Here is a 26,391-nt window from a genome sequence, read left to right on the forward strand (position 1 = left end):
GGTATTAAAGATACAAACTCCTGTATCTTGCTTCCTGCCTTTGTTTTTTAGTTGCTTGGTCGAAATAGGCAAGAAAACGTTTCTGGTTAAACCAACCTATAATCAAGCAGCAGTAAAAGTTGTACTAGCTTTTGGCTTGTCTTCTATGGCACTTAGTACAATTTAAGATGGTTTAACACAGCATCTTAGTTGGGGCATGATTGAGTAGTCGAGTATTTGCTTCTGTTCAAGATCTCATCACCTTCCTTTATAGAGATCACAATTATTCCAATAGAGACTATTCTCATGATTCTTGTGTGAATCAATCCAAAGGTATAGTTCAATTTGATTTATTGCTATTGCTAGAAACTATTTCTGAAAATCTAAGACCCATGAAGGGATCAGGTGTAAATCAAGTCAGCATGCATTGCTTCCTTTCTGAAGCAAAGACACAGATGAAGTGTACAGATTTTAATTGAACATATATGATGTATTTACAGCATTTTTACAATGACAACATACATAAGCAATACACAGATCAGCAATTAGATGTACATTCATTTAGGTTATCCTCATTCATTTCAAAATAATAGAATAGCGTTTTGAATGCAAGTGCTCCAGAATTTGTACTGAAGACTATCAAGGGCATTTACAGTTCAACAGCATTTCTTGTAAACATACTTTTCCACTATTTTCAACATTATGTCTCAGCAAATGTAACAGTTTGTTTGTCAAACAAATATAGTGTATTTTGCCCAAACACACTTTGCAGTTGCGTCTGGGTCAAAAGTGCATCAGTGCAACTCAGAACCTCTAAACATGATTTACTAGAGTCAAAATGTGGACCCAGTTCAGACCCGTTTCACACTAAACTGACATGAAGCTGTCTGTTACTGAGCGGTAAAGCTCTATTGACAGCATCTGACCATTCAGATGTCACAATTTGGTCATAGGTTCAGCCTTATACAATGAGGTGCTACACAGGTAGAAAAACAAATCTGTACCCAATGCACAGCTGGGTATGTGATAGATTTCTCATGCTCAGACAAAAAAAAATGAAAACATCATTATTGGGTCATGTGTACACAGAGCAGTTCACCGAAAGACTAATAAGTAGTGAAGGAGTCCACACACGTCAAACAGATCCACATCCATCATTACGTGTAGAAGATGAGTTCGGGAATTTGTCCATCTTCTACCGAAGTGCCATTGTTGTTGCCCGCAGCGTAGCAGAAGGTAAAGCAGGTCTTAGTGCCTGTAGCCGGAGCTTCATGAGTAACTTTGCGCATACCTTTTGTCCCGTAGTGGGAGTCTGGTCCCTACATATAACCAAAGACAATCTTTTTTAATTAATTTGTAATTATTGTTTCAACGGTTATTAACACTGGGCTCAGAAGACTACCTTAAGTGTTGCACAGGCAATGTAGTTGACACTAGGGAGAATTTCCACAGGCTCTTTAAACATCACACGGAAGGTATTAGCCGTGCCGTCGCAGCTGAAGCCAGTGTCATTCTGCCCCAAGACTGTGTTGCTGTCCGTGTGAATGATCTGTGTAGAAATAATTTGTTTTGTATAAACATATTTCATATGGCTGGTTTCACAAGGACATTTTGGTATCCATAAATAACACACTGCTTTATTACTGCTAATTGCCACTGCAATGATGTGTTGAACGTTGACCAACACACAGAGATGAATTAAAATGAGACACTTTTGCCTGTTTTAAAGTTCACCAGCATTGAATTTTTTGATGAAGCATATTTACATTCACAGCATTTGGCTGGTGCTCCTATCATACACATCCTCATGCTAGTACAAACAGGTCAGGGTCTAAAACCCTGTTAGAGTGGAGTTAGTACAAAGAGTTGGTACAGCAATAGAAGTAGTACGAGATTGTTGTTTTTTAATTAGTGCTTTATCTAAGTGCTTAGTGAACAGGTAGGTCTTCAATCTTCATTAGAAGACAGCCAGTGACTCAGCGGAAATCCAGGAAGTCAGGAAAGTTCCTACGAGTTCAGCGCTCTCACCCTTTCCTTATGGGAAAAAATTCCAACCATTTTCAAGACTTTGTCCCAGACTGAACTCTGAAGTTTGTTTTCTGCCTTTTTGCTAATTTTTAAACGTCATTAACTGATCATAAAATGGGAAAAAATGAAATGTGATAAGAATTACTGAGGCTGTATTAGTGCAGAGAAGGTCCTCAGTGCACTGAGTTTATATTAACAACAGAATATTCATCCTCTTTTTAAATGTTTTCTGAATTTCCACATTTTCCAGACCTAAGCAACTATATGCCTATCCTGGTACTAGACCTTAGACATTTATATTGATGTTGAAGATGAAAAAAGAAATTTACACATACACTTTATGTGCACTTTAGGATACCTTAAGGAGGCATATCATGAGGCTAGTTTGTTAACAGCACTATGACTAACTATAATGAAAAGCTAGATTTATATACAAATATAAATACAAATATAAAGATATAAATATTGCTTTAGATTCTGAGTTCTTCATGTTTGTGTTTGCCTAAAAAGAAATACTCTCCTAATTTAACTATAATGAATCTTACCAAGCTAGCCCATTTGGCAAGCTGCAATGACTATATAGAAAATGATTATATAGAAAAACCATGTGACTATATAAAAAATAAACTGTGACTATATGAAAAACTATATGAAAAACTGCACTGACTATATAGAAAAACTATGTGAACACACCTACAACATAGTGATACATTTTCTGACACATATTGAAATGTCTTTGTGAAAGCCAAGTAAGCAACATTATGTACAATGCACAGGTCCTACCTGGATGTTGACTTGATAGTCAGTTGGACCATGTATGGAGCCGTAAAGCCCAAATCCAACCACAAATATCCTGCGATTGACAGAAAACCTAAGGAGAATGTTGGATAATTGATTATCTTGCCAGTGCATCACAGCAACACTTCTCCAACCAACCTATACTGCCCCAATCTATACTGTCCTACATCTGTGCAGTTGTTATTACCGGATGCGGTCGCTGGTCCCACTGTATCCCCAGCGGCTCTCCACCTGGCCGAAGCGTGTGATGCTGCACTCCTTCCCTCGCAGACAACAGCGTGGCCGATCAATAAACTCCACATGAGGTTTGGGGTTAACGGTGAAGTGCAGGAAAAGGCTGACTACCTCTCGGTCTGTCAGTATGCCTGACTGAGCGGGACCTGAAGCAAACACAACCAATCAAAGTTAAGCGTGAGAGTCAGAGGAGTCAGTGCATTCTAAGGAGACATTTGTTATATAGTGCTCAGACAGACTGTTAAATAATTCACTATAGTGATGACCAAATCAATAAATGTAAATGTACTACAGACATTTTTATCCACAGTAACTTAGTATGTAGCTGTTAAAGGAGCAAAACTGACCTAATTCATTCTAATTCAATTCTAATTCTAATTCATTTTTGCCAAACTGGACAGTGAGCCAGCCAGGAAGAGGCTTTTTGCGTCACTGACTGACTCACCACTGTTAAAGCGAGTCTTATCTCGGCTTTCAAGATGATACAGGACACGTAGATGCATTGGGACATGGATGACAGAAGTAGTTAGCATTTTTATACCACCAATCGTCATATACTTAACATTAGCTTGTGCTTTTTATGGCTTACTTGCATGAATCCAAGAGTACTGGATGCTTTTGTCTGTTACGAATCTGTAAATAAATATAGCTAGCTAGTTAAATGTCTGTTGGGATTCAAATGAAACAAGTAATCAGTACACATAATGTGTTCTTTTGGTTTGACAGTTAGTCATGGTGCAGATCAGACAGTTGAAAACCTTGTCGTTGAAATTTACTGATTAAAATGCATTTCTGTCTATTACTGTCTATTTTTGTTTATCTGATCACATTCCTTAGTCTAGTGGTTCTCATCCCTTTTGTGTCCAGCTGTAACTCCCCAAAAATCTTCTGGACACTCCAACCCAAACCCCCCTACCCCCAGCTCATTTAATAATACAATACCCTCAGATTCTCCATGTAAGGGGATGAGGACTGCACTAAAAAGCTGCATAATCCACTGTTCCAAACACAAAACTTTACTACCTTTGCTCACACTGCTAGCATGTTCGTAATTTCATTGCATACATGTTTGTATTATACTCGGGGGCTAAAAAACTAACAGAGGTACATAGCATTGCGGACCAATGGTGGGGGGGGGGTTGGGGGCAGTCATGCTCTTTTTCAGCAATAATAGCATTATAAAATACTAACAATATAAGACTTCTTATACAAAAGTGGCTTTAAGGAAAAGAACAGTTAGGGAATTTGATCTTTTTGTTTCCTTTTGTATGATATATTTAGACAACGTTTCAAGTTTCAAAGTACAGACCCTAATACCCAACTGCACACATGCCGTGTCTTGTGTGTGAAAGAGATGGCTCAGGTTCTTTTACACTCTCTTTTAATTTTAAAATGACATTCATATAGAATGAATAAATATAAAAAGCTTATATAACACTGGCTAACTGTGGCTAACAGAGAGCATGTTGTTACCTGCTGCAAACTCTTCTATGGTCATGAGCGGGAAGCGAATGAGGCCGAGGGCTTTACCCAGCACTCGCCTCTTGTTCTCTGGTGTGGGCTGCAGCTGCTGCCTCTGAGCCTCAGCCTCGGCCCAACGCACCGCTGCTCCAAACAGACGCACCTCCCGCACCCCGAGTGTGTCCCTCTCCAATACTGCCACCAACGTGTCTACAAAACCACCAATAGTTTTATAAAATAATGTACAAAATAATCTGATAACTGCAAAAAGTATCATTGCTGTCAATGAGTCATCCATCACATTTACATGTATTTACATAATATTTACATATGAAGAGCATTTTTTTAAATCAAAACACTCAGAAACCTATCTGGAATCTCAAAGATTACATGATCTCAAATTATTCAGGCAACACAAAAACTGTGGAGGCTAAGGGACAGAGGATCATTTACATAGTCTAGGTACCTGCAATATCAGTACTACAAAAGCTAATATTGTGATAATGTTAACAAATTATATATTGTGCACCCCTATAAACCTCCATTAAACCCACCAAAGATTAAACATAGCATTATGTGCTGCAGAGCGTTTAAGATGGAATCTTTTCATTGGTAAATATGTGCTGAGTAGTAGCTTTAAGCAAATAAATTGCAAGTATAATGTTATGTGAATGTTATGTTTCATCTTTGATGTTATCTGTGATGTTATCTGTTTCTGTGATAATAGCTTTTCTCTATCTGCTTATGTTTGAGCAGATAGAAAGATACCAATAAGAAAAAAACAGACTAAAATGGTACGTAAGTGCTGAATAACCTAATAACTGGGCTAAAATACAAATGTTTTAAAATAATTTGTTTTAATAAGATGTTATACCACAGCAATGTTTCTGAAACCTGATTGGTCGGAAAGTGTTGATTTGAATTTTCTGTAACTAACAATAACAATAATGCCAGCTGTAATTCAAATGATACATTTATATTAATGTGCTCATTCTAATATGTTACAATTTCTATAGTAACAACCAAATCACAGGGACTTGTATAGTGGAAGATCTACATATACAAGGCTAATAATAAATGTATTTAAAAAATGTGTAATCCTGAATACATTCCCCTCCAAAAGTATTGGAAAGGCAAGGTCAATTCTATTGTTTTTGCTATACACCAAAGACATTTGGATTTGAGATCAAAAGATAATATGAGATGATAGATCTACGAGATGATGAGAATTTGAGCTTTCATTTCCTGATATTTACATCTAGATGTGTTAAACAGTTTAGAACATGGCACCTTTTGTTTTGAACCCATTTGTTCAATTGATCAACAATATTGGAACATGTGACTGACAGATGATTCTTGTTGCCCAGGTGTGACCTGTTAGAGTGATTGTTTAAACAATTAATAGCTCTGAATGTCTACTCTTGGTTTGAGCCCTGGGTTTCACCTGTGAAGACTGTATTTGTTGTTAAATAGGATAAACCAACATGAAGACCAGAGAGCTGTCTACAGAAAAAAGCAGGTCATTTTGAAGCTGTGAAAAGTGAGAAAAGTTATCGGACCCATTCCACAAGCAATGGGCATAGCCAATCCAACAATTTAGAATACCCTGAAATAGAAAGAAACCACTGGTGTACCAACAACCAGATATCAAACAGACTTTGAGACTTTGAGAGCAGAAATATAGAGGCCATACCACAAGATGCAAACCACTCATCAGCAGTAAGAATCAGAAGGTCTGATATGAATTCACAAAGAAATACAGAGATGATCCAGAAAAGTTCTGGAACCAAGTTTAACCTCTACCAAAGTGAAGGAAAGGCCAAAGTGTGGAGAAAGAAAGGATCTACTCATGATCCAAAACATACGAGTTCACTGCTCAAGAAGAGTGGAGGTGGTGTCATGGCTTGGGCTTGCAAGGCTTCTTCTGGAACAGGCTCACTAATCTTCATGATGATTTAACTCATGATGGTAGCAACAGAATGAATTCAGAAGTCTACAGAAATATTCTGTCTGCCAATTTACAGAGAAATGCATCTAATCTAATTGAGAGGAACTTCATCACGCAGTAGGACAATGACCGAAAACACACTGTCAACACAACATCAGTGGAAAAAGTGGTAGGTTTTAGTCTGGCCAAGTCAATCACCAGACCTTAACCCAATTGAGCATGCATTTCACCTCCTGAAGAAACCCCCCAAAACAAACAACAACTGAAAGAAGCTGCAGTATAAGCCTGGAAAAGCATCACAAAAGAAGAATGCAACAGTTTGGTGATGTCAGTGGGTCCCCGGCTTGATGCAGTCACTGGAAGCAAGGGATATGCAACCGAAAATTAAGTGTTATTTACTTTAACATTATCCATTCCAATACTTTTGCTCATCTAAAAATTGGGTCATCTGGGACAAAAGGTGCCATGTTCTAAGTGATTTAGCACATCTAGATGTAAATAACAGGAAATGAATTCTGATCTATCATCTGTATCATTCACCTTTTGATCCCAAACTCAAATGTCTTCAATGTATAGAAAAAAACAAAAAAATTAGCCTTGCTGTTCCAATACTTTCAGAGGGAACTATATGTTTAAGACTTCTTTATGGAGATTTCTTTATGGAGATGTTTATTTAATATTTATGGAAGAAATCTGTGGTGTCAGTATGTTTTCCACCAAGGGAAAGTATGCAGGACAGAAGACTTTGTAGTTTACGGTTTCTCAGTAACATGACAAGATATGTTTGTTGTCTTATTAGCTTCAAGAGAGCGAAAAAACAGCGAGGTTCACGAGGGAATGTCAGCTTAGAGCTGCTATAACACAGGAAATAACTTGTCCAGTGGACGTTGAACAACTTTCAATGTAACTATAGCTGGATGAAAAAACCCACAAATTTTTATTTGTTAGTAAATCCAAAATTATAATCATTAGCAAACTGCTGTTATATAAGAGGAACCAAACACTCCACGTTATTTCTATAATTGTCTGCTGCCTAAATCAGATAATAATCAAATCATTAGTTTGCATTTAAACACATTTAGTTCTGTATGTTGTGGGATCAGACACTAAAATGATAAATACCAAGGTCAATGTCAGTGAAGCCCTCAGCAGCAAGTGCATCTGCCGTGTTCTTGTCAATGTTCTCAAGGCAAAGGCTGGCAAGCTGTGGCTCGTCAAAGAGCCGCGCCTGAAAACGAAATTAGACACGTTTCTATATAATTAAGAAGGATTTTTTACGTCAGAACACCTGTTTTCAAGCTCTGGGTGTTAAAGCAATACATTTGAATCTCCAGTATATCTAGTAGTCAACGTATTAACTCAAGGTTCTGACACAGCAAGGCGAGGTATATGCTATCATTTTAGAATTACCATAATGATGTCATCTGCTAATAACTCATAACAATAAATACTTAAAAACAGTGGATACATGGAGCCAAATCACAAGTCAGTAATTAACGTGTGTGCAAAAGAAAACCACTGTGATAGACATTAGAAATCAACTGTAACCAAATGTAGCAATGTAGGTGAAATGGCACTAGGCTGTTATAGCTAGTCTATAACTAAAAACATATTTTTGCATTTTTGATACTTGTATAACAATTCAAGGCTTGTATTTAGTTCCTTAGAGGGATGTATGTTATACTCAGGTGGGCATTATAGTCCAAATAGATACCATACTCACAATAATGTCAGTGTTATCAGAGTCATGTACACACCCTTGCACAAACACCGGAGCTGCATTTTTACACACCTGGAGCAAAGGTCACAGGAAATCCCACAGCTCTTACCTGGGTAAGCAACATAAAAGCGTTGTCAGCTCGTAGGTTCTTCTTCAGGAACTCGACACAATGTGCCTCAAGCGCAGGCACTGCATATTTTTTTGCAGTGTACAACGTGGTCATCACTGTCTCTGGCCCAATCTGTACCTCATCAGAGTACAGAAACCTGCAAGAGGTGGGAAATCAGTCATGGCTCATATATAGCTATGGATTGAAAGAACGGTTTGACGGAAAAGTCTAATTAACTGGTAACATCGTTTTGCTTAGGTAAAATTTGTACAGTGAAACCCGTCTTGGTTGATTTGGTACATTTGAGGAGAATCTCTGGTAAATGTGTACACTCTTTAATTTTCACCTAACCTTTTCTTTAAGGCTTTGAAACAGCTTTGTGATTGAAATTTCTAACACGTCCCACATGGCCAGAGAACAAAATGAAGAAGATGTATATTTAAAAACAGGACATTTAGATTAAAAGGTTTCACAGATGCTCCTTCAAGTAACAAAATACACAAGTAGTCCATGTTGATATTAATGGGGGAAAAAATCTGATTTTAAAAATAAGTTCAATTCCAGTGCTTCTTGGAATTTCAACAATTTGAATATAAATTGTTTATGCAGAAACCAAGGGGGGGGATGCAAACTTTTGCACTCGCTGATCCCGCTTTAACGTCAAGGGCACGTCAAGGACACGATCAGATGCAACACTACTAATGATTATTATTACCACCTAGTAATGCTTATGTTCTTACTTAAGGAGGGCCAGAAAAGCAGCTGGTTCCACGTCAGGCAGCTCGATTTCGGTGGATGTGGTGGCCATGCCGCCGTTAAACATGGCATCAAACACTGCGCTGCCAACGGCCAGGGCAAATCTGTCGAGACGCAAAGAGGCATCACTGTGTGCTGAGTAACAACAGGTCTTAATGATGAGGACTGAAGGATAAAGGGTTACTGAAAGGTAAAATAGCCTGCTGAACTTTCAGACTCAGAGATCGGATGCTACGTGTTTACCTATAAACATCACCCACAAGAAGCAGCCGAAAAGAAAGACGCGACTTCCTGTTTGCTTTCAGACGCAAGCTGTTTACAAAATGCAAACCTGAACCTGTTAAACCGTTCCGTCAGGACAAAGCTACAGGCTATTAGCTATCATATTCCTGCCATGCTAGCTTCTACCTGCGTTTCGGGGCTCTGTTTTCTCATTAGCTAAATTTACATTTAAAATAAAAAGTAAACAAATGACTTATAGAACTGCATTGGCCCCATTTCGGCCCTACCTGTGCGCAGGAATGCGCTGCACTCCCATCCCCTTCCCCACCAAAAAATGGACGTCGCTCAGCACCTCGTTGTTGAACAGAAACGCGAACCTTTCTTTCACCGTGCTTTTCGTCGCCTGCCAGTTGTAAACGGGTTCACGATACACGAGCACTGAGGCTGGGCTGCCGGGGACAGAGGCCGAGACTGCGGACGCGCCCGCAGATGATGAGGAAGAAGAAGAAGAAGAGGAGGATGAGGAGGAGGGTGAGGATGAAGATGCCGCCGCCGCGCTGGACGTCGACGTGGCCGTCATGTTCATGTTGGAGGCGGCGCGCGGAGCGTCCCTGCTCGCCGTGTTGTGAGGCGCGGGCTGCCGCGGAGGATTCTGCGCGCTCCCTGTGCTCGCGGACACCAGCGCGGTGTCGCGGTCGAGGCCTGGCGCCTGGGGATCAGCGTTCCCCGCGGACCCTGCACACCCCGAGCCCAGGTTGCTGACGGGCACCGAGTGAGCGCCGTTGCTCGGCCGAGCGTTGCCCAGCGAGCCCGAACTGGGCGGGTTTAAACAAGCGGAGCGGCTGTTGCTCTCACCCGCGGCCATCTTGCACGGCGAGCACTGCAGGCTGGGCTGGAATAAACGCACACAACAGCGCATAACCAGAAATACGGGCTAAATGAGTCGAGAGGGCGGAGAGAGGTGGCTCGCCCAGCCGTCACTTCACTGTCTGCCATGACAAATGAAATGGAGTGTTTTTACATAAACACACGTCGCATCAAGTTTGTCTCCCAGCCTTGGTTAAGCTCCAGTGTCTACAGTTTGTCAGGCAGCAGACTGATATATATATATATATATATATATATATATATATATATATATATATATATACATGAATATTTGGACATTTTCATAGTTTTGCCTCTGTTGTGGGAATGACACAAATATTAATTTTCACAAAGTCTGCTGCCTCAGTTTTTATCATGGCAATTTGCATATACTCCAGAATGTTATGAAGAGTGATCAGTGAATTGCAATTAATTGCAAAGTCCCTCTTTGCCATGAAAATGAACTTAATCCCAAAAAAAAACATTTCCACTGCCACAAAAGGACCAGCTGACATCATGTCAGTGATCCTCTCGTTAACACAGGTGAGAGTGTTGAGGAGGACAAGGCAGGAGATCACTCTGTCATGCTGATTGAGTTAGAATAACAGACTGGAAGCTTTAAAAGGAGGGTGGTGCTTGAAATCATTGTTCTTCCTCTGTTAACCATGGTTACCTGCAAGGAAACACGTGCAGTCATCACTGCTTTGCACAAAAAGGGATTCACAGGCAAGGATACTGCTGCTAGTAAGATTGCACCTAAATCAACCATTTATCGGTTCATCAAGAACTTCAAGGAGAGAGGTTCAATTGTTGTGAAGAAGGCTTCAGGGCGCCCAAGAAAGTTCAGAAAACGCCAGGACCATCTCCTAAAGTTGATTCAGCTGCGGGATCGGGGCACCACCAGTGCAGAGCTTGCTCAGGAATGGCAGCAGGCAGGTGTGAGTGCATCTGCACGCACAGTGAGGCAAAGACTTTTGGAGGATGGCAGGAAAGAAGCCACTTCTCTCCAGGAAAAACATCAGGGACAGATTGATATTCTGCAAAAGGTACAGGGATTGGACTGCTGAGGACTGGGGTAAAGTCATTTTCTCTGATGAATCCCCTTTCCAATTGTTTGGGGCATCTGGAAAAAAGCTTGTCCGGAGAAGAAAAGGTGAGCGCTACCATCAGTCCTGTGTCATGCCAACAGTAAATCATCCTCAGACTACTCATGTGTGGGGTTGCTTCTCAGCCAAGGAGTGGGCTCACTCACAATTGTACATTGAATTGTACAAAAACATCCTCCAAGAGCAACTTCTCCAAACCATCCAAGAACAGTTTGGTGATGAACAATGCCTTTTCCAGCATGATGGAGCACCTTGCCATAAGGCAAAAGTGATAACTTTTGAACAAAACATTGATATTTTGGGTCCATGGCCAGGAAACTCCCCAGACCTTAATCCCATTGAGAACTTGTGGTCAATTTTCAGGAGGCGGGTGGACAAACAAAAACCAACAAATTCTGACAAACTCCAAACATTGATTATGCAAGGATGGGCTGCCATCAGTCAGGATGTGGCCCAGAAGTTGATTGACAGCATGCCATGGCGAATTGCAGAGGTCTTGAAAAACACTGCAAATATTGAGTCTTTGCATAAAAATGTAATTGTCAATAAAAGCCTTTGACACTTATGAAATGCTTGTAATTATACTTCAGTATACCATAGTAACATCTGACAAAAAGATCTAAAAACACTGAAGCAGCAGACTTTGTGAAAATTAATATTTGTCATTCTCAAAACTTTTGGCCACAACTGTACACCACCACAATGGATTTGAAATGAAGCAATCAAGATGTGATTGAAATGTAGACTTTCAGCTTTAATTCAAGGGGTATAACAAACATATGGCATTAACTGTTTAGGAATTACAGCCATTTTTACAGAGTCCCTCCACTTTCACAGGCTCAAAAGTAACTAGACAATTGACTGATAATCAGTTTCGTGGCCAGATGTTGCCTGTTTCCTCACTATTTCATGACAAATTAAGGAGATAAAATGTCTGGAGTTGATTCCAAGTGTTGAATGTACATTTGGTAGCTGTTCATGGAAACTCTCAATATTGCTTGTCGATGCAAGCAAAGAAGGTCATCATTAGGCTGAAAAAACAAAACAGACCTATCAGAGAGATAGCAGAAACTTTAGGAGTGGCCAAGTCAACAATTTGGTACATTCTTAAAAAGAAGGAATGCCCTGGTGAGCTCAGCAACACCAAAAGGCCTGGAAGGAAGACAACTAAAGTGGATGATTGCAGAATTCTTTCCTTAGTGAAGAAAAACCCTTTCACAACATCTAGCCAAGTCAAGAACACTTTGGAGAAGGTAGGCGTATCATTGTCAAAGTCTACAATCAAGAGACTCCTTCATGAATGTAAATACAGACAGTTTACCTCAAGATGCAAACCACTGGTAACACTCAAGAACAGAAAGGCCAGATTAGACTTTGCTAAAAACCTCAACAAAAAAAGCCTGACCAGTTCTGTTGCAAGATTAACATGTACCAGAATGATGGGAAGAGAAGAATATGAAGAAGGAAAGGAAGGGCTTATGATCCAAAGCATACTACTTCATCTGTCAGACATATGGAGGCAGTGTTATGGCATGGGCAGGTGTGGCTGCCAATGGAACTGGTATTTATTGATGATGTGACTGCTGATAGAAGTAGCAGGATGAATTCTGAAGCTTGTAGAGCTATACTTTCTGCTCAGATTCAGTCAAATGCTGATAGGACAGCGTTTCACAGTACAGATGGATAATGACCCAAAACGTACCACAAAAGCAATCCAAGAGCTTGGAAATTAAATGTTCTTAAATGGCCGACTGACCTCAACCCAATTGAACATACTTTTCACAAACGGAAGACAAAGCTGAAGGCAGAAAGACCCACAAACAAGCAGCAACTGAAGGCAGCTGCATTAAAGGCCTGGCAAAGCATCTCCAGGGACGAAACTCAGCGTTTGGTGATACCCATGGGATCCAGACTTCAGGCAGACACTGACTGCAAAAGATTTGCATCCAAGTATTAAAAATAATCCTAATATTAATTATGTTAGTTTGTCCAGTTACTTTTGAGCCTATATATATATGTATAAGAGAGAGAGTATATAATTTATAATAATTTCCCATTCTATCAGCAAACTACAATATGCCACCTCACAGATGTGTAAATTGATTTATTTTTATTTTGTTTATCTCTGTATTTATCTCAGCACTAACACAACATCATTTAAAAATGATTCATAATGCTATTTATTTAAAAAGAATAATATTCTCTAATGCAACAAAAATACTCTTCCTGTGAAAATTTCTCATCTGAGTAGTTTGGCTTTATTGATCTGTAAACTTGATCTGATGTTTTCAACATTTTGTACTGCCAATATGAACAGTTTACCCTGACATGACAACACCATCACAAGTCTGGATTAAAGTCTATTTCCAGACCACAGATTATTATTTATGCTGGCTCAGATTCAAACCAGTCAGGAATTATGACCAAAAAAAAAGTTTGTTTAAAAGTGTTAAGATTTTGTAATTAACTTTCTAAATGAATTTAAATAGCATTCACAAACAGCACACCTTCAATCATCACATTTACATCACAATAATCATTTAGAGAGATCTTTTCAAAAAAAATTATTTCCGTTTAATGAAATCAGTAGTCTGTATCTGACAGGAAAGGTTACAGGGTTAAAGTCATATAAAACAGTACCTGTAGAGAGCACAGGTATATTATTATGATAATAACACTCTTACCTGTGAGTCTAAAGACAGAAGTAATCATTCCTTTGGAAACTCTTTAGGATGCCTGCTCCTAATAGCTACTCATCTAGAGAAGTGGCACATTGCGCGTGCGCGTGTGCGCGTGCGTGTGTGGTAACAGCTGCCTGTAGGCTCACTGTGTAGTGCTGCCTAATGAGTCAGCGTTTCTGGATGAAGGCTGGTGGATTGAGACGGACTTCTCAGGCAGCGATACATCACGATATTGTCAACACCGCCACCTGGTGGTCACTTGGACTAAGGTCAGCATTTCCTGTTACTGTTTTTAATGTCACTCCTCTGAAAAGTGCCTGTCACAGAACTGTGAACTTCCACAAATTCAACCCTCTTCGAAATGAATAAACGCCAGCCATGTTTTTTTTCTCAACCAAGACATGTTCAGAAGAGGGAATTTTCAGCGGGAAGACGCACAGCCAAAATTCAACAAACAAACCATGTTTCATGCTAATGAGCTGCTACTCCAGAGCAAGACCCGCCCCCCTGTGGGTGGGACATATACGTTTTAGAGTGCATTTAATTGGACGAACAAAAGACTAGTACAGGATGAGTCATCAAATAAAAACTTTATAATTTTCCAGGAAGCAACAACTATAAAAATTTAAATGAGAATAGATATAATATCTAATTGGTGTCAGGTTGAAAAAAAAAGTTTTGATTTTGAGGGCATTTTTAAGTTAAATAAAAATAATTGGGTGGCAATACAATAAACATTTTACTAGATTATTGCTTGCCAGCTTAGAAAGCTGACTAACCTTGAAAGAGTACTTTGTATATATACTGTATACACACATACATTATGTTATATACCTTCATATATATTTTTTAAAGCTTGTATACATAAACTGTAGCCTATGTCCACTACTGCTTTCGCTCACCATTTTCCACCTGACTGTAACAGAGATCATGCACAGGAATATGGAGTATCTTGGCTATATGCTACCTTGAGTAGTACCCTAGATAAAGGCGCCTTAGCGGCCGCCATTTTGCGGAATCGCTGGATTGGGACAGGACTTGCTGACTTTAGAGTGCAGTATGTTTCATTTGGTTTTAGACATGCCCAATGTAGAATAGAGGGGACTGTTAGAAGGGCGCCGCTCCACCTACTCAGTTGAAAGCCAATCATCTTTCAGAAATCGACCCTAACTGACCAATCATCTATTGCGAATCCATTCCGAGTACACCTCGTCGTCCAATCACAGTTGAGGAAACACCGCACAGTATTATGCGCTAGTTGATTTGGGGGGACACATCTACTCAGGTAAGCTGAATTGATGTACCTCTAACAAACTATATAACGGATATAATTTTTGAATATAAACAACGGGTGGTTTTTATATAAATTAATTCAAACATAAAAGCTGGTGGTTTGTTTTTGTTTTGTTTTTTTTCGCACCGCCATGCCTTTGATCCGGCTACGAGTTTACATCAGTGCTAACTGTTTAGCTTGCTAGCTGTTTTGCCAGTGTTAATAATTGCTCGTTAGGTTGAGCTAGCGCTAGCATTAGCTACCTAACGCTTGCTAACATTACAAACGAAAGCAAGAATTAACTTCAAACCATTTTAATTATCCTTAATTATAAGGACCAAAAAATCTGTTCTTTAGCAGTTTATATATAATAATAATAATAACCGAGGGTTTATACTGTGATAAGTAGTTTTAAATAAAAAAAAGAATAATGCCAGGGCTGCGTCCAAATGGCTCGTTAGTGGATACGAAGTGCACTACATAAGGCGAAGAGGCCATTCTTTCATTCCCTGTGTAGTGCACGTAGATAGGATATAAGGATACATTTGGGATTGGGCATAGATTACAAAATATTTTGCTCAGCTCGCTATAGGATACATCAGCTAGTTCTAGCTGGAAGAATTGTAATGTGGCTCATTCAGCTGTTTAGTGAAATATAATTGATGCTTAGAGGAAAACTGATTAGAAAGGCAGCATCACTGATGGTTAAAACCCTCAGGTAGATGAGTTTTGCCTAACATATCAATTCATTCATTCATTCATTCATTAACTGCAATTGAGGCAATTCAGACTAGCTAAAACACCTACATGAATGTTATAGGGAAACTCACATGGATACGGGAAGAACATGCTCAGCTCGAACCGTGGACCCTGGAGCTGTGAGGTGGCAATACTACCCACTGCTCCACCGTGCCACCTAACATATTGTCAAATCTAACTAGTGCTAGTGCTGACTTCCTGGTTATGTGTCCCTGAATACTGATCTCCAGTCATGCTTATTTTGTCCTAGGTTCCATAGGAACAGATGAAGCTGTAATGGGGGGAGTAAAACAAGAGCAGAGCGATGGTCCTGGATCAAAAGGTTTTCATCATTCCGACTCAACACAGGAAGAAGTAAGAAGCTTAACAGGACATCAACTATTATGTATTGTCATGACTATTATGTTTGAGATACTTGATTTTATTCATTATCTACTTCACAAATTCAACTTGTCCAGAACAATTCCCTCAACGCACAGCCTGTAAAGAAGCGTGGCTGGCCCAAGGGTAAAAAGAGAAAGAAGGTCTTACCCAATGGTCCCAAGGCTCCAGTGACTGGGTACGTGCGCTTCCTGAATGAAAGACGGGAACATATACGTGCCTTGCACCCTGACCTCCCTTTCCCTGAAATTACAAAGAGACTCGGGGCCGAGTGGAGCCGCTTAGCTCCCCATGACAAACAGGTAACTTTGGTTTTTGAGTAGCAGACTACTGAGTGTGCACATCTTGAACATTTTTGAATCTTATACCAGGTTAGGTGTTATGTATTTGCATAATCTTGTGAGCGTGCAGCAAATTCTTTTTGCTTGCAGCGTTACCTGGATGAAGCAGAGCGGGAAAAAGTGCAATATGCACGGGAATTGAGGGAGTACCAGAAGAGTGAGGCCTACCAGATCACCAGTGCCAAGATCCAAGACAAAAGAATTAAGAAAGGTCAGAATAATTTATTAGTGTATTATGCACCATTTGCTGTATTCTTGTGCAATCTGCATTTATGAAGATTTTCCCCTTGTACTTTATAAACCATGTGATCATAGATTATGAAACCTTATACGCATAGATCCATTTTCTGTATTTACTGAATACGAAAATGTTTTTCGCTTTTTTTTTTCTTTCTTTTTTTTCTTGTAGAAGAGTTAACATCTGTTATTATAAATGCCAATAGTTCAGGATCAGCAACTATTAAGGTATGTTTTAAATGCTGAATTTAAAAAAAAAAAAAAAAAAAATTCAGTGTTTTATTTTTCTTTATTCTTCAGTATTGTTCTATTACTTTATAACCCATTTAAAGCATTCTGGACTTCAGAGTTCAGATCTCTCCAACAGATTCGACGTGCCCATTTTTACAGAGGAGTTCCTCGATCAAAACAAAGGTACAAGCGTCATCATGTAGAACAGTTCTCAGCTTATAACTGGAAGTAGTTGTTTTTATGAAATGTTTTTCCCCCCCACAGCGCGTGAGGCAGAGCTTCGGCGGCTGCGGAAGGCCAATGTGGAGTTCGAGGAGCAGAACATCATTCTGCAGAAGCACATAGCCGAGATGTTTAGTGCCAAAGAGCGTCTGGAGGCCGAGCTGGGTCAGGATGAGCTGCGCACGCAGGCTCTGCACCGCCGTCTGCAGGCTATCAAACAGACGCTAGTCACCAGTCTGGCTTCCGTGCCCCTGCCAGGTCAGTCCTTTTGGTGTTTGCTTTGAAACCGTTCAGCAGTATATTACTGATATCAAGTATCATCCTGATACTGTGCCGATTTACTTGTACTCATGAAAAAAGTACTCCAATACCAACATCCCATACCATATGATACTATGTGAGTTAAACCTCTGTACGTTGCCACACTAATGACCAGATGACAAGAAATGACAGCACTCTGGACATATTTCATGGTTATGTGGTAATGATGATGGCATTGAAATCAGAACAGACTGTAAACTGTGCTCTTCAAAAGTAACCTGATAAAACATCTTATGGTATTTTGACAGTGTTTTTACTAGAGAGTATGAAGGTGGCCAGCCTGTGTGTGCAGAGCAGTATTAATGAGCGTGGTCATTAAAAATGAGCACAAGGTGCCAAGAATTGCATAGGCGAGTATGGAGCGGTGAAGCGAGCTTGCAGAGAAACTGTTGCGCAGTGTTGACAGGACTTCAGCACTGACACACGTTCCCTTCCCTTCATTTCCTTCCCTTCACTCTCCAGAGTTATCATTTTGCTCGTAAGTCAAGGTGCAATTCACAGCACCTTGCGCTCATGTTTAAACGCCATGACATCTTAACCATAAAACTCAGTAGGAGGAGTTCATTGCTAGCAGCACACAAAAGCAACCAACGTAAACAGAGTTTAATAAAATATTACTTAATACTATGTAGACTACTGATTTCGGTATAGTTGTCAAAAAAAAGTACCGAAAACGTGTTGGCATTTTAAACAGTAAGCATCCTGGGGTATATAACAGTACCGAAATGATACCTGTACGTTGTTTTGGTAGACTACAGAACAACTAAATTATACATATACTGTGTTATGTTATTTAATCTCATCCCTTCTGGAAGCAGATATCATGAGATTTAACTGTATGGTTACAATGTTGTGAATTTACATCTCCTTATTGTTTCCTTTGTAAGATTGGTCTCTTGTTTACAGGCACAGGTGAGACCCCCTCGTTTGGAACTCTTGACACTTACCTGAGCCGTTTGAGCAGTGCCTTGGAGAGCAGTCCTCACGAGCATCGCGCTCTGCTGCTCAAGCTCCAAGAGCTGCTGGCTCACTTAGACAGGTAACTTCTTAATGGTGTAGTTTGTCTTTTTACTCTGCTTTTTGATCTCTAATCCTAATCCAAAGAGCTGCGTCAAAAACTAGAGTTAATATTTTATTGCATTTGAAAGATGGAGAGACTCATTGTCCTTCTCGCAATTAATAACAATGGCAGTAAATTTTTTTATTGCAGTAAGGGGCTCAAATATCTCAGCAGCTCAATTAACAAAACCTGCAGTGAATCTCCAGTGTGAATCGTTGTTTATAACCAAGAAGCATCTGAAGTTTCTGACCTCTGAGTGTCCATTCCATCAAAAATCCATTTAATTGATCCTCCAACTGGTAATTCCTTCTCAGAAAGTTGAGTTGGGGTTCTGTGGCTTCATTTCAAGTGTTGGAAGCCTTTGTAGCAGACGTTTGAGTTTCCTTTTCCATACAAATACAGGAGGGTAGTTGGATAATTAAATCACAGTTTTTTAAATTATTAAACTGTGAGCCTTTATTTTTTCTGCACTATTAATAGTGAATTATAAAGCCTACATCATGCATTTAAATTTTAAATTAACCGCTAACTGAACAACCCCACTTTGGTTTTAAAAGCTATTTAAGAGCCAAATTAACATCAGTCTTGTTCTAACAGTTCTTAACAGTACCTAACAGTAACAGCGATATCCATTCTCATTTTTATCTTTCAGTGAGAAACTTTGAGAAAAGTGTGCAGCTGTGCTGTGTCTGGAATTGAGGTGTTCACTTCAGCGTCTCACATAAAGCCCCATGAAGACAGGATTACCCAGAAACCCGAAGGAAAATCTCTGCTTTTCATGGTGTGCAATAGTGCCTGAATGTCTAACTAGGTGTAGTTGGGTCTTTAGGCACTATTGACATGGTAGTTCTTTAGAATGTTTTTAATTTCTCAGATTTTTTTTGTTTTGTTTTGTGTGTTATTTCATACCTTAAAACTGTCCTTTATTCTTCTCTTTGTTCTTCATTGCTGTGGACTTAAACAATGTCTATTTAATAACAATTGTTCATTTGTCATTCCAGAAACTTAAATCATTCTCCACTAATTGATTGCTAATTACTTAATGGAATTGCAGTATTTTGGGGAAATTATTATTGTGAACCTTTTCCTGAATGTAGATTTTACATTTTACACTGATTTATAATAATTGTGTATTTGAAAAGAAACATATTGAGATAGGTACTGAGAAGCTGAATCAGGGAATGTTTCGATTAAATTAAATTGTTCTTGTTTTAAAATGTTTACTCTGTAAACAGTTTTTCTGTAATGTGTTACTGTATGATTGCAAAATTCTGTGTAAGTGTATGCTGCTCCATATAATGTTGCAGTGAACTAAAATGCAATAAAAAAGAAATACAGTATTTTTAGTTTTTTTCTTTATTATTTTAATTTGTCATTAACTTAATTCTGCTGATTAATTGCTCCATGGTGTTTCCCTCTTAATAATTACTTCTAGTGAAGATCTTTATCAAAGAAACAATATCATGTAAAAAAAAAAAAGTTCAGGATTTAAGCTCCCTTGACAAAAACAAATGGTAAATTGCATTCATTTTTTTCTTATACTTGGTTATGCCTTTATTTGCAGCACCAATCCTGTCATCTAAGGATGTCATGTGTGTCTTGAGATAGTTCCAGTCAACTTTTAGCCCACTCAACTGGGTGTGCAGTACGTTTTCTATGGGATTCAGGTCTGGTGATTTTGCAGTGCAGTCCAAGTGTCCCACTGTGCTTCATGCTTTTCAAACAGGTCACACAATGATTTGGCTCTAAGCACGCTACAGTTGTCAGCCTGGATCATGGGAATGTCTGGACATGAAGCACATAAGGCAACCACAGAATCTGACCAACAACTGACCATTTGGTTTAATGCCAATTTACAGTCTTCCAGTTGCACGGCCCATTGACATAGTACAATAAGAAGCTGCTATTGATGGATGCAGCAAAATTCTTTGCATGGGGACCTCATATTTTGAGTTCTTCAGGGGAAAAACTACCCAGAAACTGAAAATCATAATATTTATTGATAAAAATCACCAGTGAGACATGATCCAGCTCTTTCTATTTTCCTCCTCCTAAAGCACCTGGTTATTACACTAAACTCAAATCTCGAGCATTTCTCTGCTTGAACATTGATAAGCACAGATATAATTGTTCAACAGCTCTACAACCCTTCATTTTCTGAATAAATTGTGTCTATGCAGTGAAATCATCTTACTTTACAAAATCATATCCAGCAGAGGGTGGCATTGACCACATTACAGCACCAAAAGTTACAAGAAAACTGTTTTTTTAGGCCATCACAAAAGCCATCAAACTTTTTCTCAAATATTAACATCAATTTCAAATCATTTTCCAGTTGAAGATTTGTATAATGCTTGTATAGGCAAGGCTTCACAAAGGAATTATTGTTATTAATTATTGAATTACTTGCCAGTTTATTAGGTATACGAACATTGTATCTACACTCATTGACTTAGCAGTGGAACCTGCTATATAGGTGGAATTTGTACTGTACAATTTCATCTGTCACTATGCACAATTTGTCAGCCCCCCTCTGTCTTGTCCTAATGGAAATGGACCACCACTGACTAGTTATTACTTGGCCAGAATTTGAACAATAAGTCTAATATATAAATTGTCAGATATGCTCATAAAGTGAACTGATGTGATGTTGAATTTATTTAAAAGTTTAAGGGGTCCCTGGGTGCAAAAAGTAATAAAGTACCCTTGCTTTAGTAGACACACCTAAATTATTGGTCCACACTGTAGATGTACAGTATAGTTAGAGAGCTATAGCATTGTCCATGCACAGTTTGTGTTAATTGCCCTCAAGCCCTTCATTAGTGTCGGTTTCTGACTAGAGGCTGCTGTTGGTTGACTATTTTTGGTTAACGTACTGTTCATACCCCAGCAGTGACAGTAAACTGTTTAAAAACCTCAGTAATGCCTCAGTAATCTCTGGTCACTGGTGGTCCTATGGTGGTCCTTTTCCATTGAATGATGGGGTAGACGTTGCTAGCTATCTATGTAACAGAAGGGCTGCAGTCAGAAATTAGGGTTGAGCAATGCATTATAACACAATATCTCATTATTACTCTCTCACTCTAATCTCTCTCTCTCTCTCTCTCTCTCTCTGTTATAGGCAGATAGGCAGTTATATTCATGATTTCTAATTTGTTGCAAGTCCATAATGCTCTACTGTGTTCGTGCCATGTTCGCTCCAAATACAAGCATGGTAAACTTCTTGTCTGTCCTTTTGTGTAATTTATGCTGTGATTGTGCACTGTGTCTGTTTGCAACATGCACTTAGTCTCTTTAGTTTCTCCTCCAAAGGCATTTTTTGGGGAAAAGGAAGACAGAGTAAATAATCCACTTCATTCTCGTTCATTCTCGTTCATTTCAGTCTCATTCGAGATTGTATTTCCCATGTGCTTTCACAATCACTGCTAAAGAAGTGTTATGGATATGTAAGCTGAAATGGGCTGAAAAATATTAGCTAAAATGCATGAAAAAGCTAGGGAGTATTTCACTCTGTGTAATCACCTGACATGACTGTCACTGATAGGCTGCATGGCTCTACAGCCTGGGCTAGGAAGAAATCAGCCCCAGTCTTGATTCTTCATACCATAGTGTGTTTTCTTACAACTGTGGTGCTGTTGTGCTTGGTTCCACAAAAATCTAAAAAGGACCTGATTTGACCCAAAGACATTTGTTAACTATAATACAAAATGGACGTTGATACCAAAAACTAAACTTATTATCATGTCTTTCTATCTCAGCTCTACTGTGTTATTTATTCCAGTCAGTAATATTACACTTACAGAGTGCACTATAATGTAATACCTGACAAACTGGTAACTCAGTGTCTCCCAAGACTATCATCATTACACTGATGCTTTCTTTTTATTTTATTACACCACATTTAATTTGAATTTCGTTTTATAAGTGGACAGATGGTTTTTTTTTTTTTTTATTTATTTACAAGGCATAACAAGACATTAAACATTGACAGGGGTAAACATACTAAACAAGAAGAATCAAGAGGGTTACAGTAAATGAAATTCTGAAATGAACTAAAACATATTATATTAATTTATAAGTGGTACACCATAAAAGTCTTACAAGCTATTGGGTGATTTGAGTTCTTTAAAGAATTCAAATATAGATCAGCATCTTTCTTGAAAATAAAAAGAAGGTATTTTATTTGAAAATTTACACTTATGAATATAACATTTTGGAAGGAGTAGTAATAAAATAATACATGGAAAGAGTCTAATTTCAAGAAATCACCAAAATAAATAAATAAATAAATAAAATAAATTCTGGCCAATACAGATTGGGGATAAATCCTTTTATTTATTTATTTATTTTTAAACAAAATTTGAAAAGTCAATCCAAAACACTTTGCAGTAAAGACAGTTCCAAGAGAAGTGGTCAGCTGTGTGTTGAAGGTGATGACTAAAGGAAGTGGGCTGATTTGATGGGGTTAAGTTATGGTGTTGACCGCGTCACGCCGGTTCAGCTTTTTTTTTTTTTTTTTTTTTTTTAGTGACGTCACGATAGTAGCTCTCCTCGTAACGGCGGTGCTGAACAAGATGGCTGTGCGGCGGGTTACGAGAGGCTGACAAGACGAAAAATTCACCGTTTTTCCCAGCAGAGCAGTGAGCTCTTATGTAGGAACGACACTCTAGACAGTCTACTTTAACACTGTAACTAGTTCCTCGTGTTATATTTGTTTGGTGAGCTCTTATTTCGATCCGAAACAGGGCGGTCTCTCCAATCTCGGCGTCTCTAATCTCTGATTTAACGCGTAAAAGCGTTCAATATCCTTCTGTGTCTGTAAAGCAGCAAAACAGCCAACATAGATTATAAACCACTGAAAGAGATGTCACTGCTGTGTGTTGGAGGTGAGTAAGGCTTTATTTCACTCAGTGAAGTGTGTGTGGGTGGGTGTGGGTGTGTATGTGTGTGTGTGTGTGTGTATTGGACCACCAGCTGTTGGTTAGGATTAATGTGGCTAATGTGTTAACTTTGCTATTATCATTCGGTCTCGCGCTGTAAGATGGATGTGAGTGCGCGTGAGGATGGATCTCAATTAGCCAGGAGTGCTTAGATTGCTGTTTTACTTTTAAACTGATCGAGAAATCCGATCACTAACATGTAGGAGCCTAGTCACATGAACCGCCTTGAAATCTAGCGAATAATTTCACTCGACTAAAGGAAACCCGACAGTAAAATCAGGAGGTATTTTAGCAGAACCAGCAGCTCCATTGCTTTTGCTTACTTCAACAATCTTACCATCTTGCTCATTTCAACAATCCGTGGCTTTTATCGCCTTTTCTGTCGGGCATAAAACATTACCTCAAGATAAAATCTCGACATTAGTGCAAGATAAAAAGCTTAACGTTACTGCAATGATGCCAGATGCTTGCACAGGGAAATGAGCTTCGTGCATTAGTGTTGAGTCGCTGTCAGTGTGTAGGGGTGTGTTACTGCCTGGCTTCTCATTCTGAAGCAAAAATAGCTTATAGCTGCTTTTATAATCAGTAATGTTACAGTAGGCTGTTAGAGCCTTTATTATATTTTGCAAGTCATTAAATGTGTGTGACTCAGTTGTGCTAATGGGCTCTGTAATGCACAGCACAATCCTTGTTCATTCATTCATTCATTCATTCATTCATCTTCAGTAACAGCTGTATCCTGGTCAGGGTCAAGGTGGATCAAAACCCATCCTGGGAACACCAGGGGTGAGGCTGGAATACACCCTGCTAGAGTCATCAGTCCTTCACAGGGCACCATGCACACACATACACACACATGCACGCACGCACACACACACGCACACACACACACAGACTAGGGGTGTTACAGTTCAGAATTTTTATGATATGACATGCTAGTCTGAAAATATCATAATTTCACGTTAGCACAGTATTAATCAAACATTTTTTGAAAGCGCGCAAGCCACTGGGGAAAATTCAAGGAAAAATTAATGAGAAAATCTTTGTCCAAGAATGTCTGCGCACATTCTTGTATGTCAAAAAAGTATTGTTGAGAAAAACAATATTTATAAATATATTATATTATAAATATAGTATATAAAATCAGTTACATTGTCAGTATTTATCATGTTGTTGTAAGCTGAAAGAGAGAGTGGCTGCATGGAAAAGCAGTGGACAGAGCTGTGCAGCCCTGCTTAGCTAGAAATAGTTGCTTTGTTTAGTTCTCAGCAATTGTATGTTCTGTGCATTTGATAGCAGTTGTGTTTGATAAAGTTACAAACGTTCTAGGAGTGGAAAAAGAGGTAATAATGTAACTCAGCCAAAGGGTTTTCAGTGCACTCTGCGTCCCCTGTGTGGAGGTCACTGTACTATAATATAGGGTGAGTGCAGAGGGATGGGGTTATAACATTTTTGGGGAGTCGCAAGTAGACACAAAAGGGATGAGCACCAATGGACTAATGTACTTCATCAGATTAAAAAATTACTTGGTAATAGATGGATTCTGGGTAATAGAATTTTAAACCATATTTTGAAAAATTCAAAGTGAAAAAGTCAACCAATCACACACCATGACTAACAGTGACCCCAAAACAAGCCTAATTCACACCTAGGGGGAATTTATAGTTCACAGTCCACCTACAGGCATATTTTTGGGAGGAAGCCCACACGAACACAGAAAGGACAGTAACCCGAGCTCAGGATCGAGCCAGGGACCCTGGGGCTGTGAGACGGCAACGCTACCAGCTTCACCACCTGCGGTAAAGTCCTCTTAAAATAAACTACTGCAACATAGACTGCAACATAGTCTCACTCAAGTCACATGAAATTCACACCAATCTTGTGCCTAATAAACTGGTAATTAAGTGTCTTGTTCTAGCATTTTGAATCTTTTCCTTTACTTCTCACATATCTGGTTTAACTCTGCTAATGCAGAGATAGCAAATGCAGTGAGTTGACCTGTGTGTGTTAGAACAGGAAGCTAACTAAACTATAAATTAGAATGGGCAGTAAATATGTATCACAATAATTAAGCAATATCGCAGAAGCAAGAGTGCGTTTATACTGAATATCGGCATGGCTGTTATTTGGCCATAGGCAATCACCACCATGCCAGTGTTCAGTGTAACCGCACAATTGTTCCATAAACAAGAAATTAATATTGCGTAAGTGACAAAATATGGTCTGTTTATTATTGCTCCTCTATTATTGCTCCTCACTATATAGCATGTTGGCTAGCTGGCTAGCTAGCTCACATTGATTTGTACATTCTCGTTAAAGGTGCTTCTGGGGAAATTGGTGTCCCTTCTTCCTTTTCATCTTCAATTGATGAGCTTTCATATTTTAAGCCAAAAGTTTTATTCCTTGAAAATATCATTTGCCATGTCCACTGATGATGTCGCTAACATTACTGTAGTAACCGTTTCCAACTAGGAAGTTTTTATCTGAAATTTTACGTGGTTTACACAGACAAGTGGAGTGTTACACACAGTGAAACATCCCAGTGCTGTTATAGGAAATATAGGCACTCTTGGAACGCTGTTAATCCAATCAAATTAGTGCACTGGAACTAACTGTTGTATAAATGACATTATATCACAGTGCTCAAAGCAAATTCTCAATTCTGATTGGCCAGAAGGCATTTATTAAATTTCTATAACAGCAGCTCTGACAGTAGT

General features: G+C 39.0%; 3 protein-coding genes across 6 annotated transcripts in view; 2 read left to right on the forward strand and 1 right to left on the reverse strand.

The window, feature by feature from the left end:
* Nucleotides 1-435: 435 nt before the first annotated feature.
* Nucleotides 436-10,324, reverse strand: btbd2a (BTB (POZ) domain containing 2a). 2 transcript variants are annotated; one of them, XM_026925243.3, is made up of 9 exons: nucleotides 9,633-10,324; nucleotides 9,018-9,137; nucleotides 8,278-8,434; nucleotides 7,571-7,676; nucleotides 4,513-4,710; nucleotides 2,993-3,185; nucleotides 2,791-2,878; nucleotides 1,382-1,528; nucleotides 436-1,298 (listed from the first exon to the last, which is right to left on the reverse strand). In XM_026925243.3, the coding sequence occupies exons 1-9, from the start codon at nucleotides 10,172-10,174 to the stop codon at nucleotides 1,137-1,139; spliced, it is 1,713 nt and encodes a 570-aa protein (XP_026781044.2). In that variant the 5' UTR covers nucleotides 10,175-10,324; the 3' UTR covers nucleotides 436-1,136. The 2 variants fall into 2 exon arrangements, with proteins under 2 accessions (XP_026781044.2, XP_026781037.2); XM_026925236.3 differs by having other exon boundaries at nucleotides 9,543-10,324.
* Nucleotides 10,325-15,058: 4,734 nt separating this feature from the next.
* On the forward strand, nucleotides 15,059-20,074 carry hmg20b (high mobility group 20B). 3 transcript variants are annotated; one of them, XM_026929196.3, is made up of 9 exons: nucleotides 15,059-15,194; nucleotides 16,192-16,295; nucleotides 16,400-16,624; nucleotides 16,754-16,874; nucleotides 17,073-17,128; nucleotides 17,233-17,314; nucleotides 17,396-17,611; nucleotides 18,581-18,713; nucleotides 19,387-20,074. In XM_026929196.3, the coding sequence occupies exons 2-9, from the start codon at nucleotides 16,218-16,220 to the stop codon at nucleotides 19,397-19,399; spliced, it is 924 nt and encodes a 307-aa protein (XP_026784997.1). In that variant the 5' UTR covers nucleotides 15,059-15,194; nucleotides 16,192-16,217; the 3' UTR covers nucleotides 19,400-20,074. The 3 variants fall into 3 exon arrangements, with proteins under 3 accessions (XP_026784997.1, XP_026785070.1, XP_053094044.1); XM_026929269.3 differs by having other exon boundaries at nucleotides 17,248-17,314; XM_053238069.1 differs by lacking the exon at nucleotides 19,387-20,074 and having other exon boundaries at nucleotides 18,581-18,717.
* A 3,213-nt stretch (nucleotides 20,075-23,287) lies between these two features.
* The window catches only part of unc13a (unc-13 homolog A (C. elegans)), a 43,981-nt gene continuing 40,877 nt past the window's right edge, over nucleotides 23,288-26,391 (forward strand). The window contains exon 1 of the mRNA XM_026916107.3: nucleotides 23,288-23,620. Within this exon, the coding sequence (XP_026771908.3) occupies nucleotides 23,599-23,620 (22 nt within the window). The 5' untranslated portion in view covers nucleotides 23,288-23,598. The remainder of the gene's footprint in view (nucleotides 23,621-26,391) is intronic.

The sequence above is a fragment of the Pangasianodon hypophthalmus genome, chromosome 11, assembly GCF_027358585.1.
Source record: "Pangasianodon hypophthalmus isolate fPanHyp1 chromosome 11, fPanHyp1.pri, whole genome shotgun sequence".
Classification (NCBI taxonomy): domain Eukaryota; kingdom Metazoa; phylum Chordata; class Actinopteri; order Siluriformes; family Pangasiidae; genus Pangasianodon; species Pangasianodon hypophthalmus.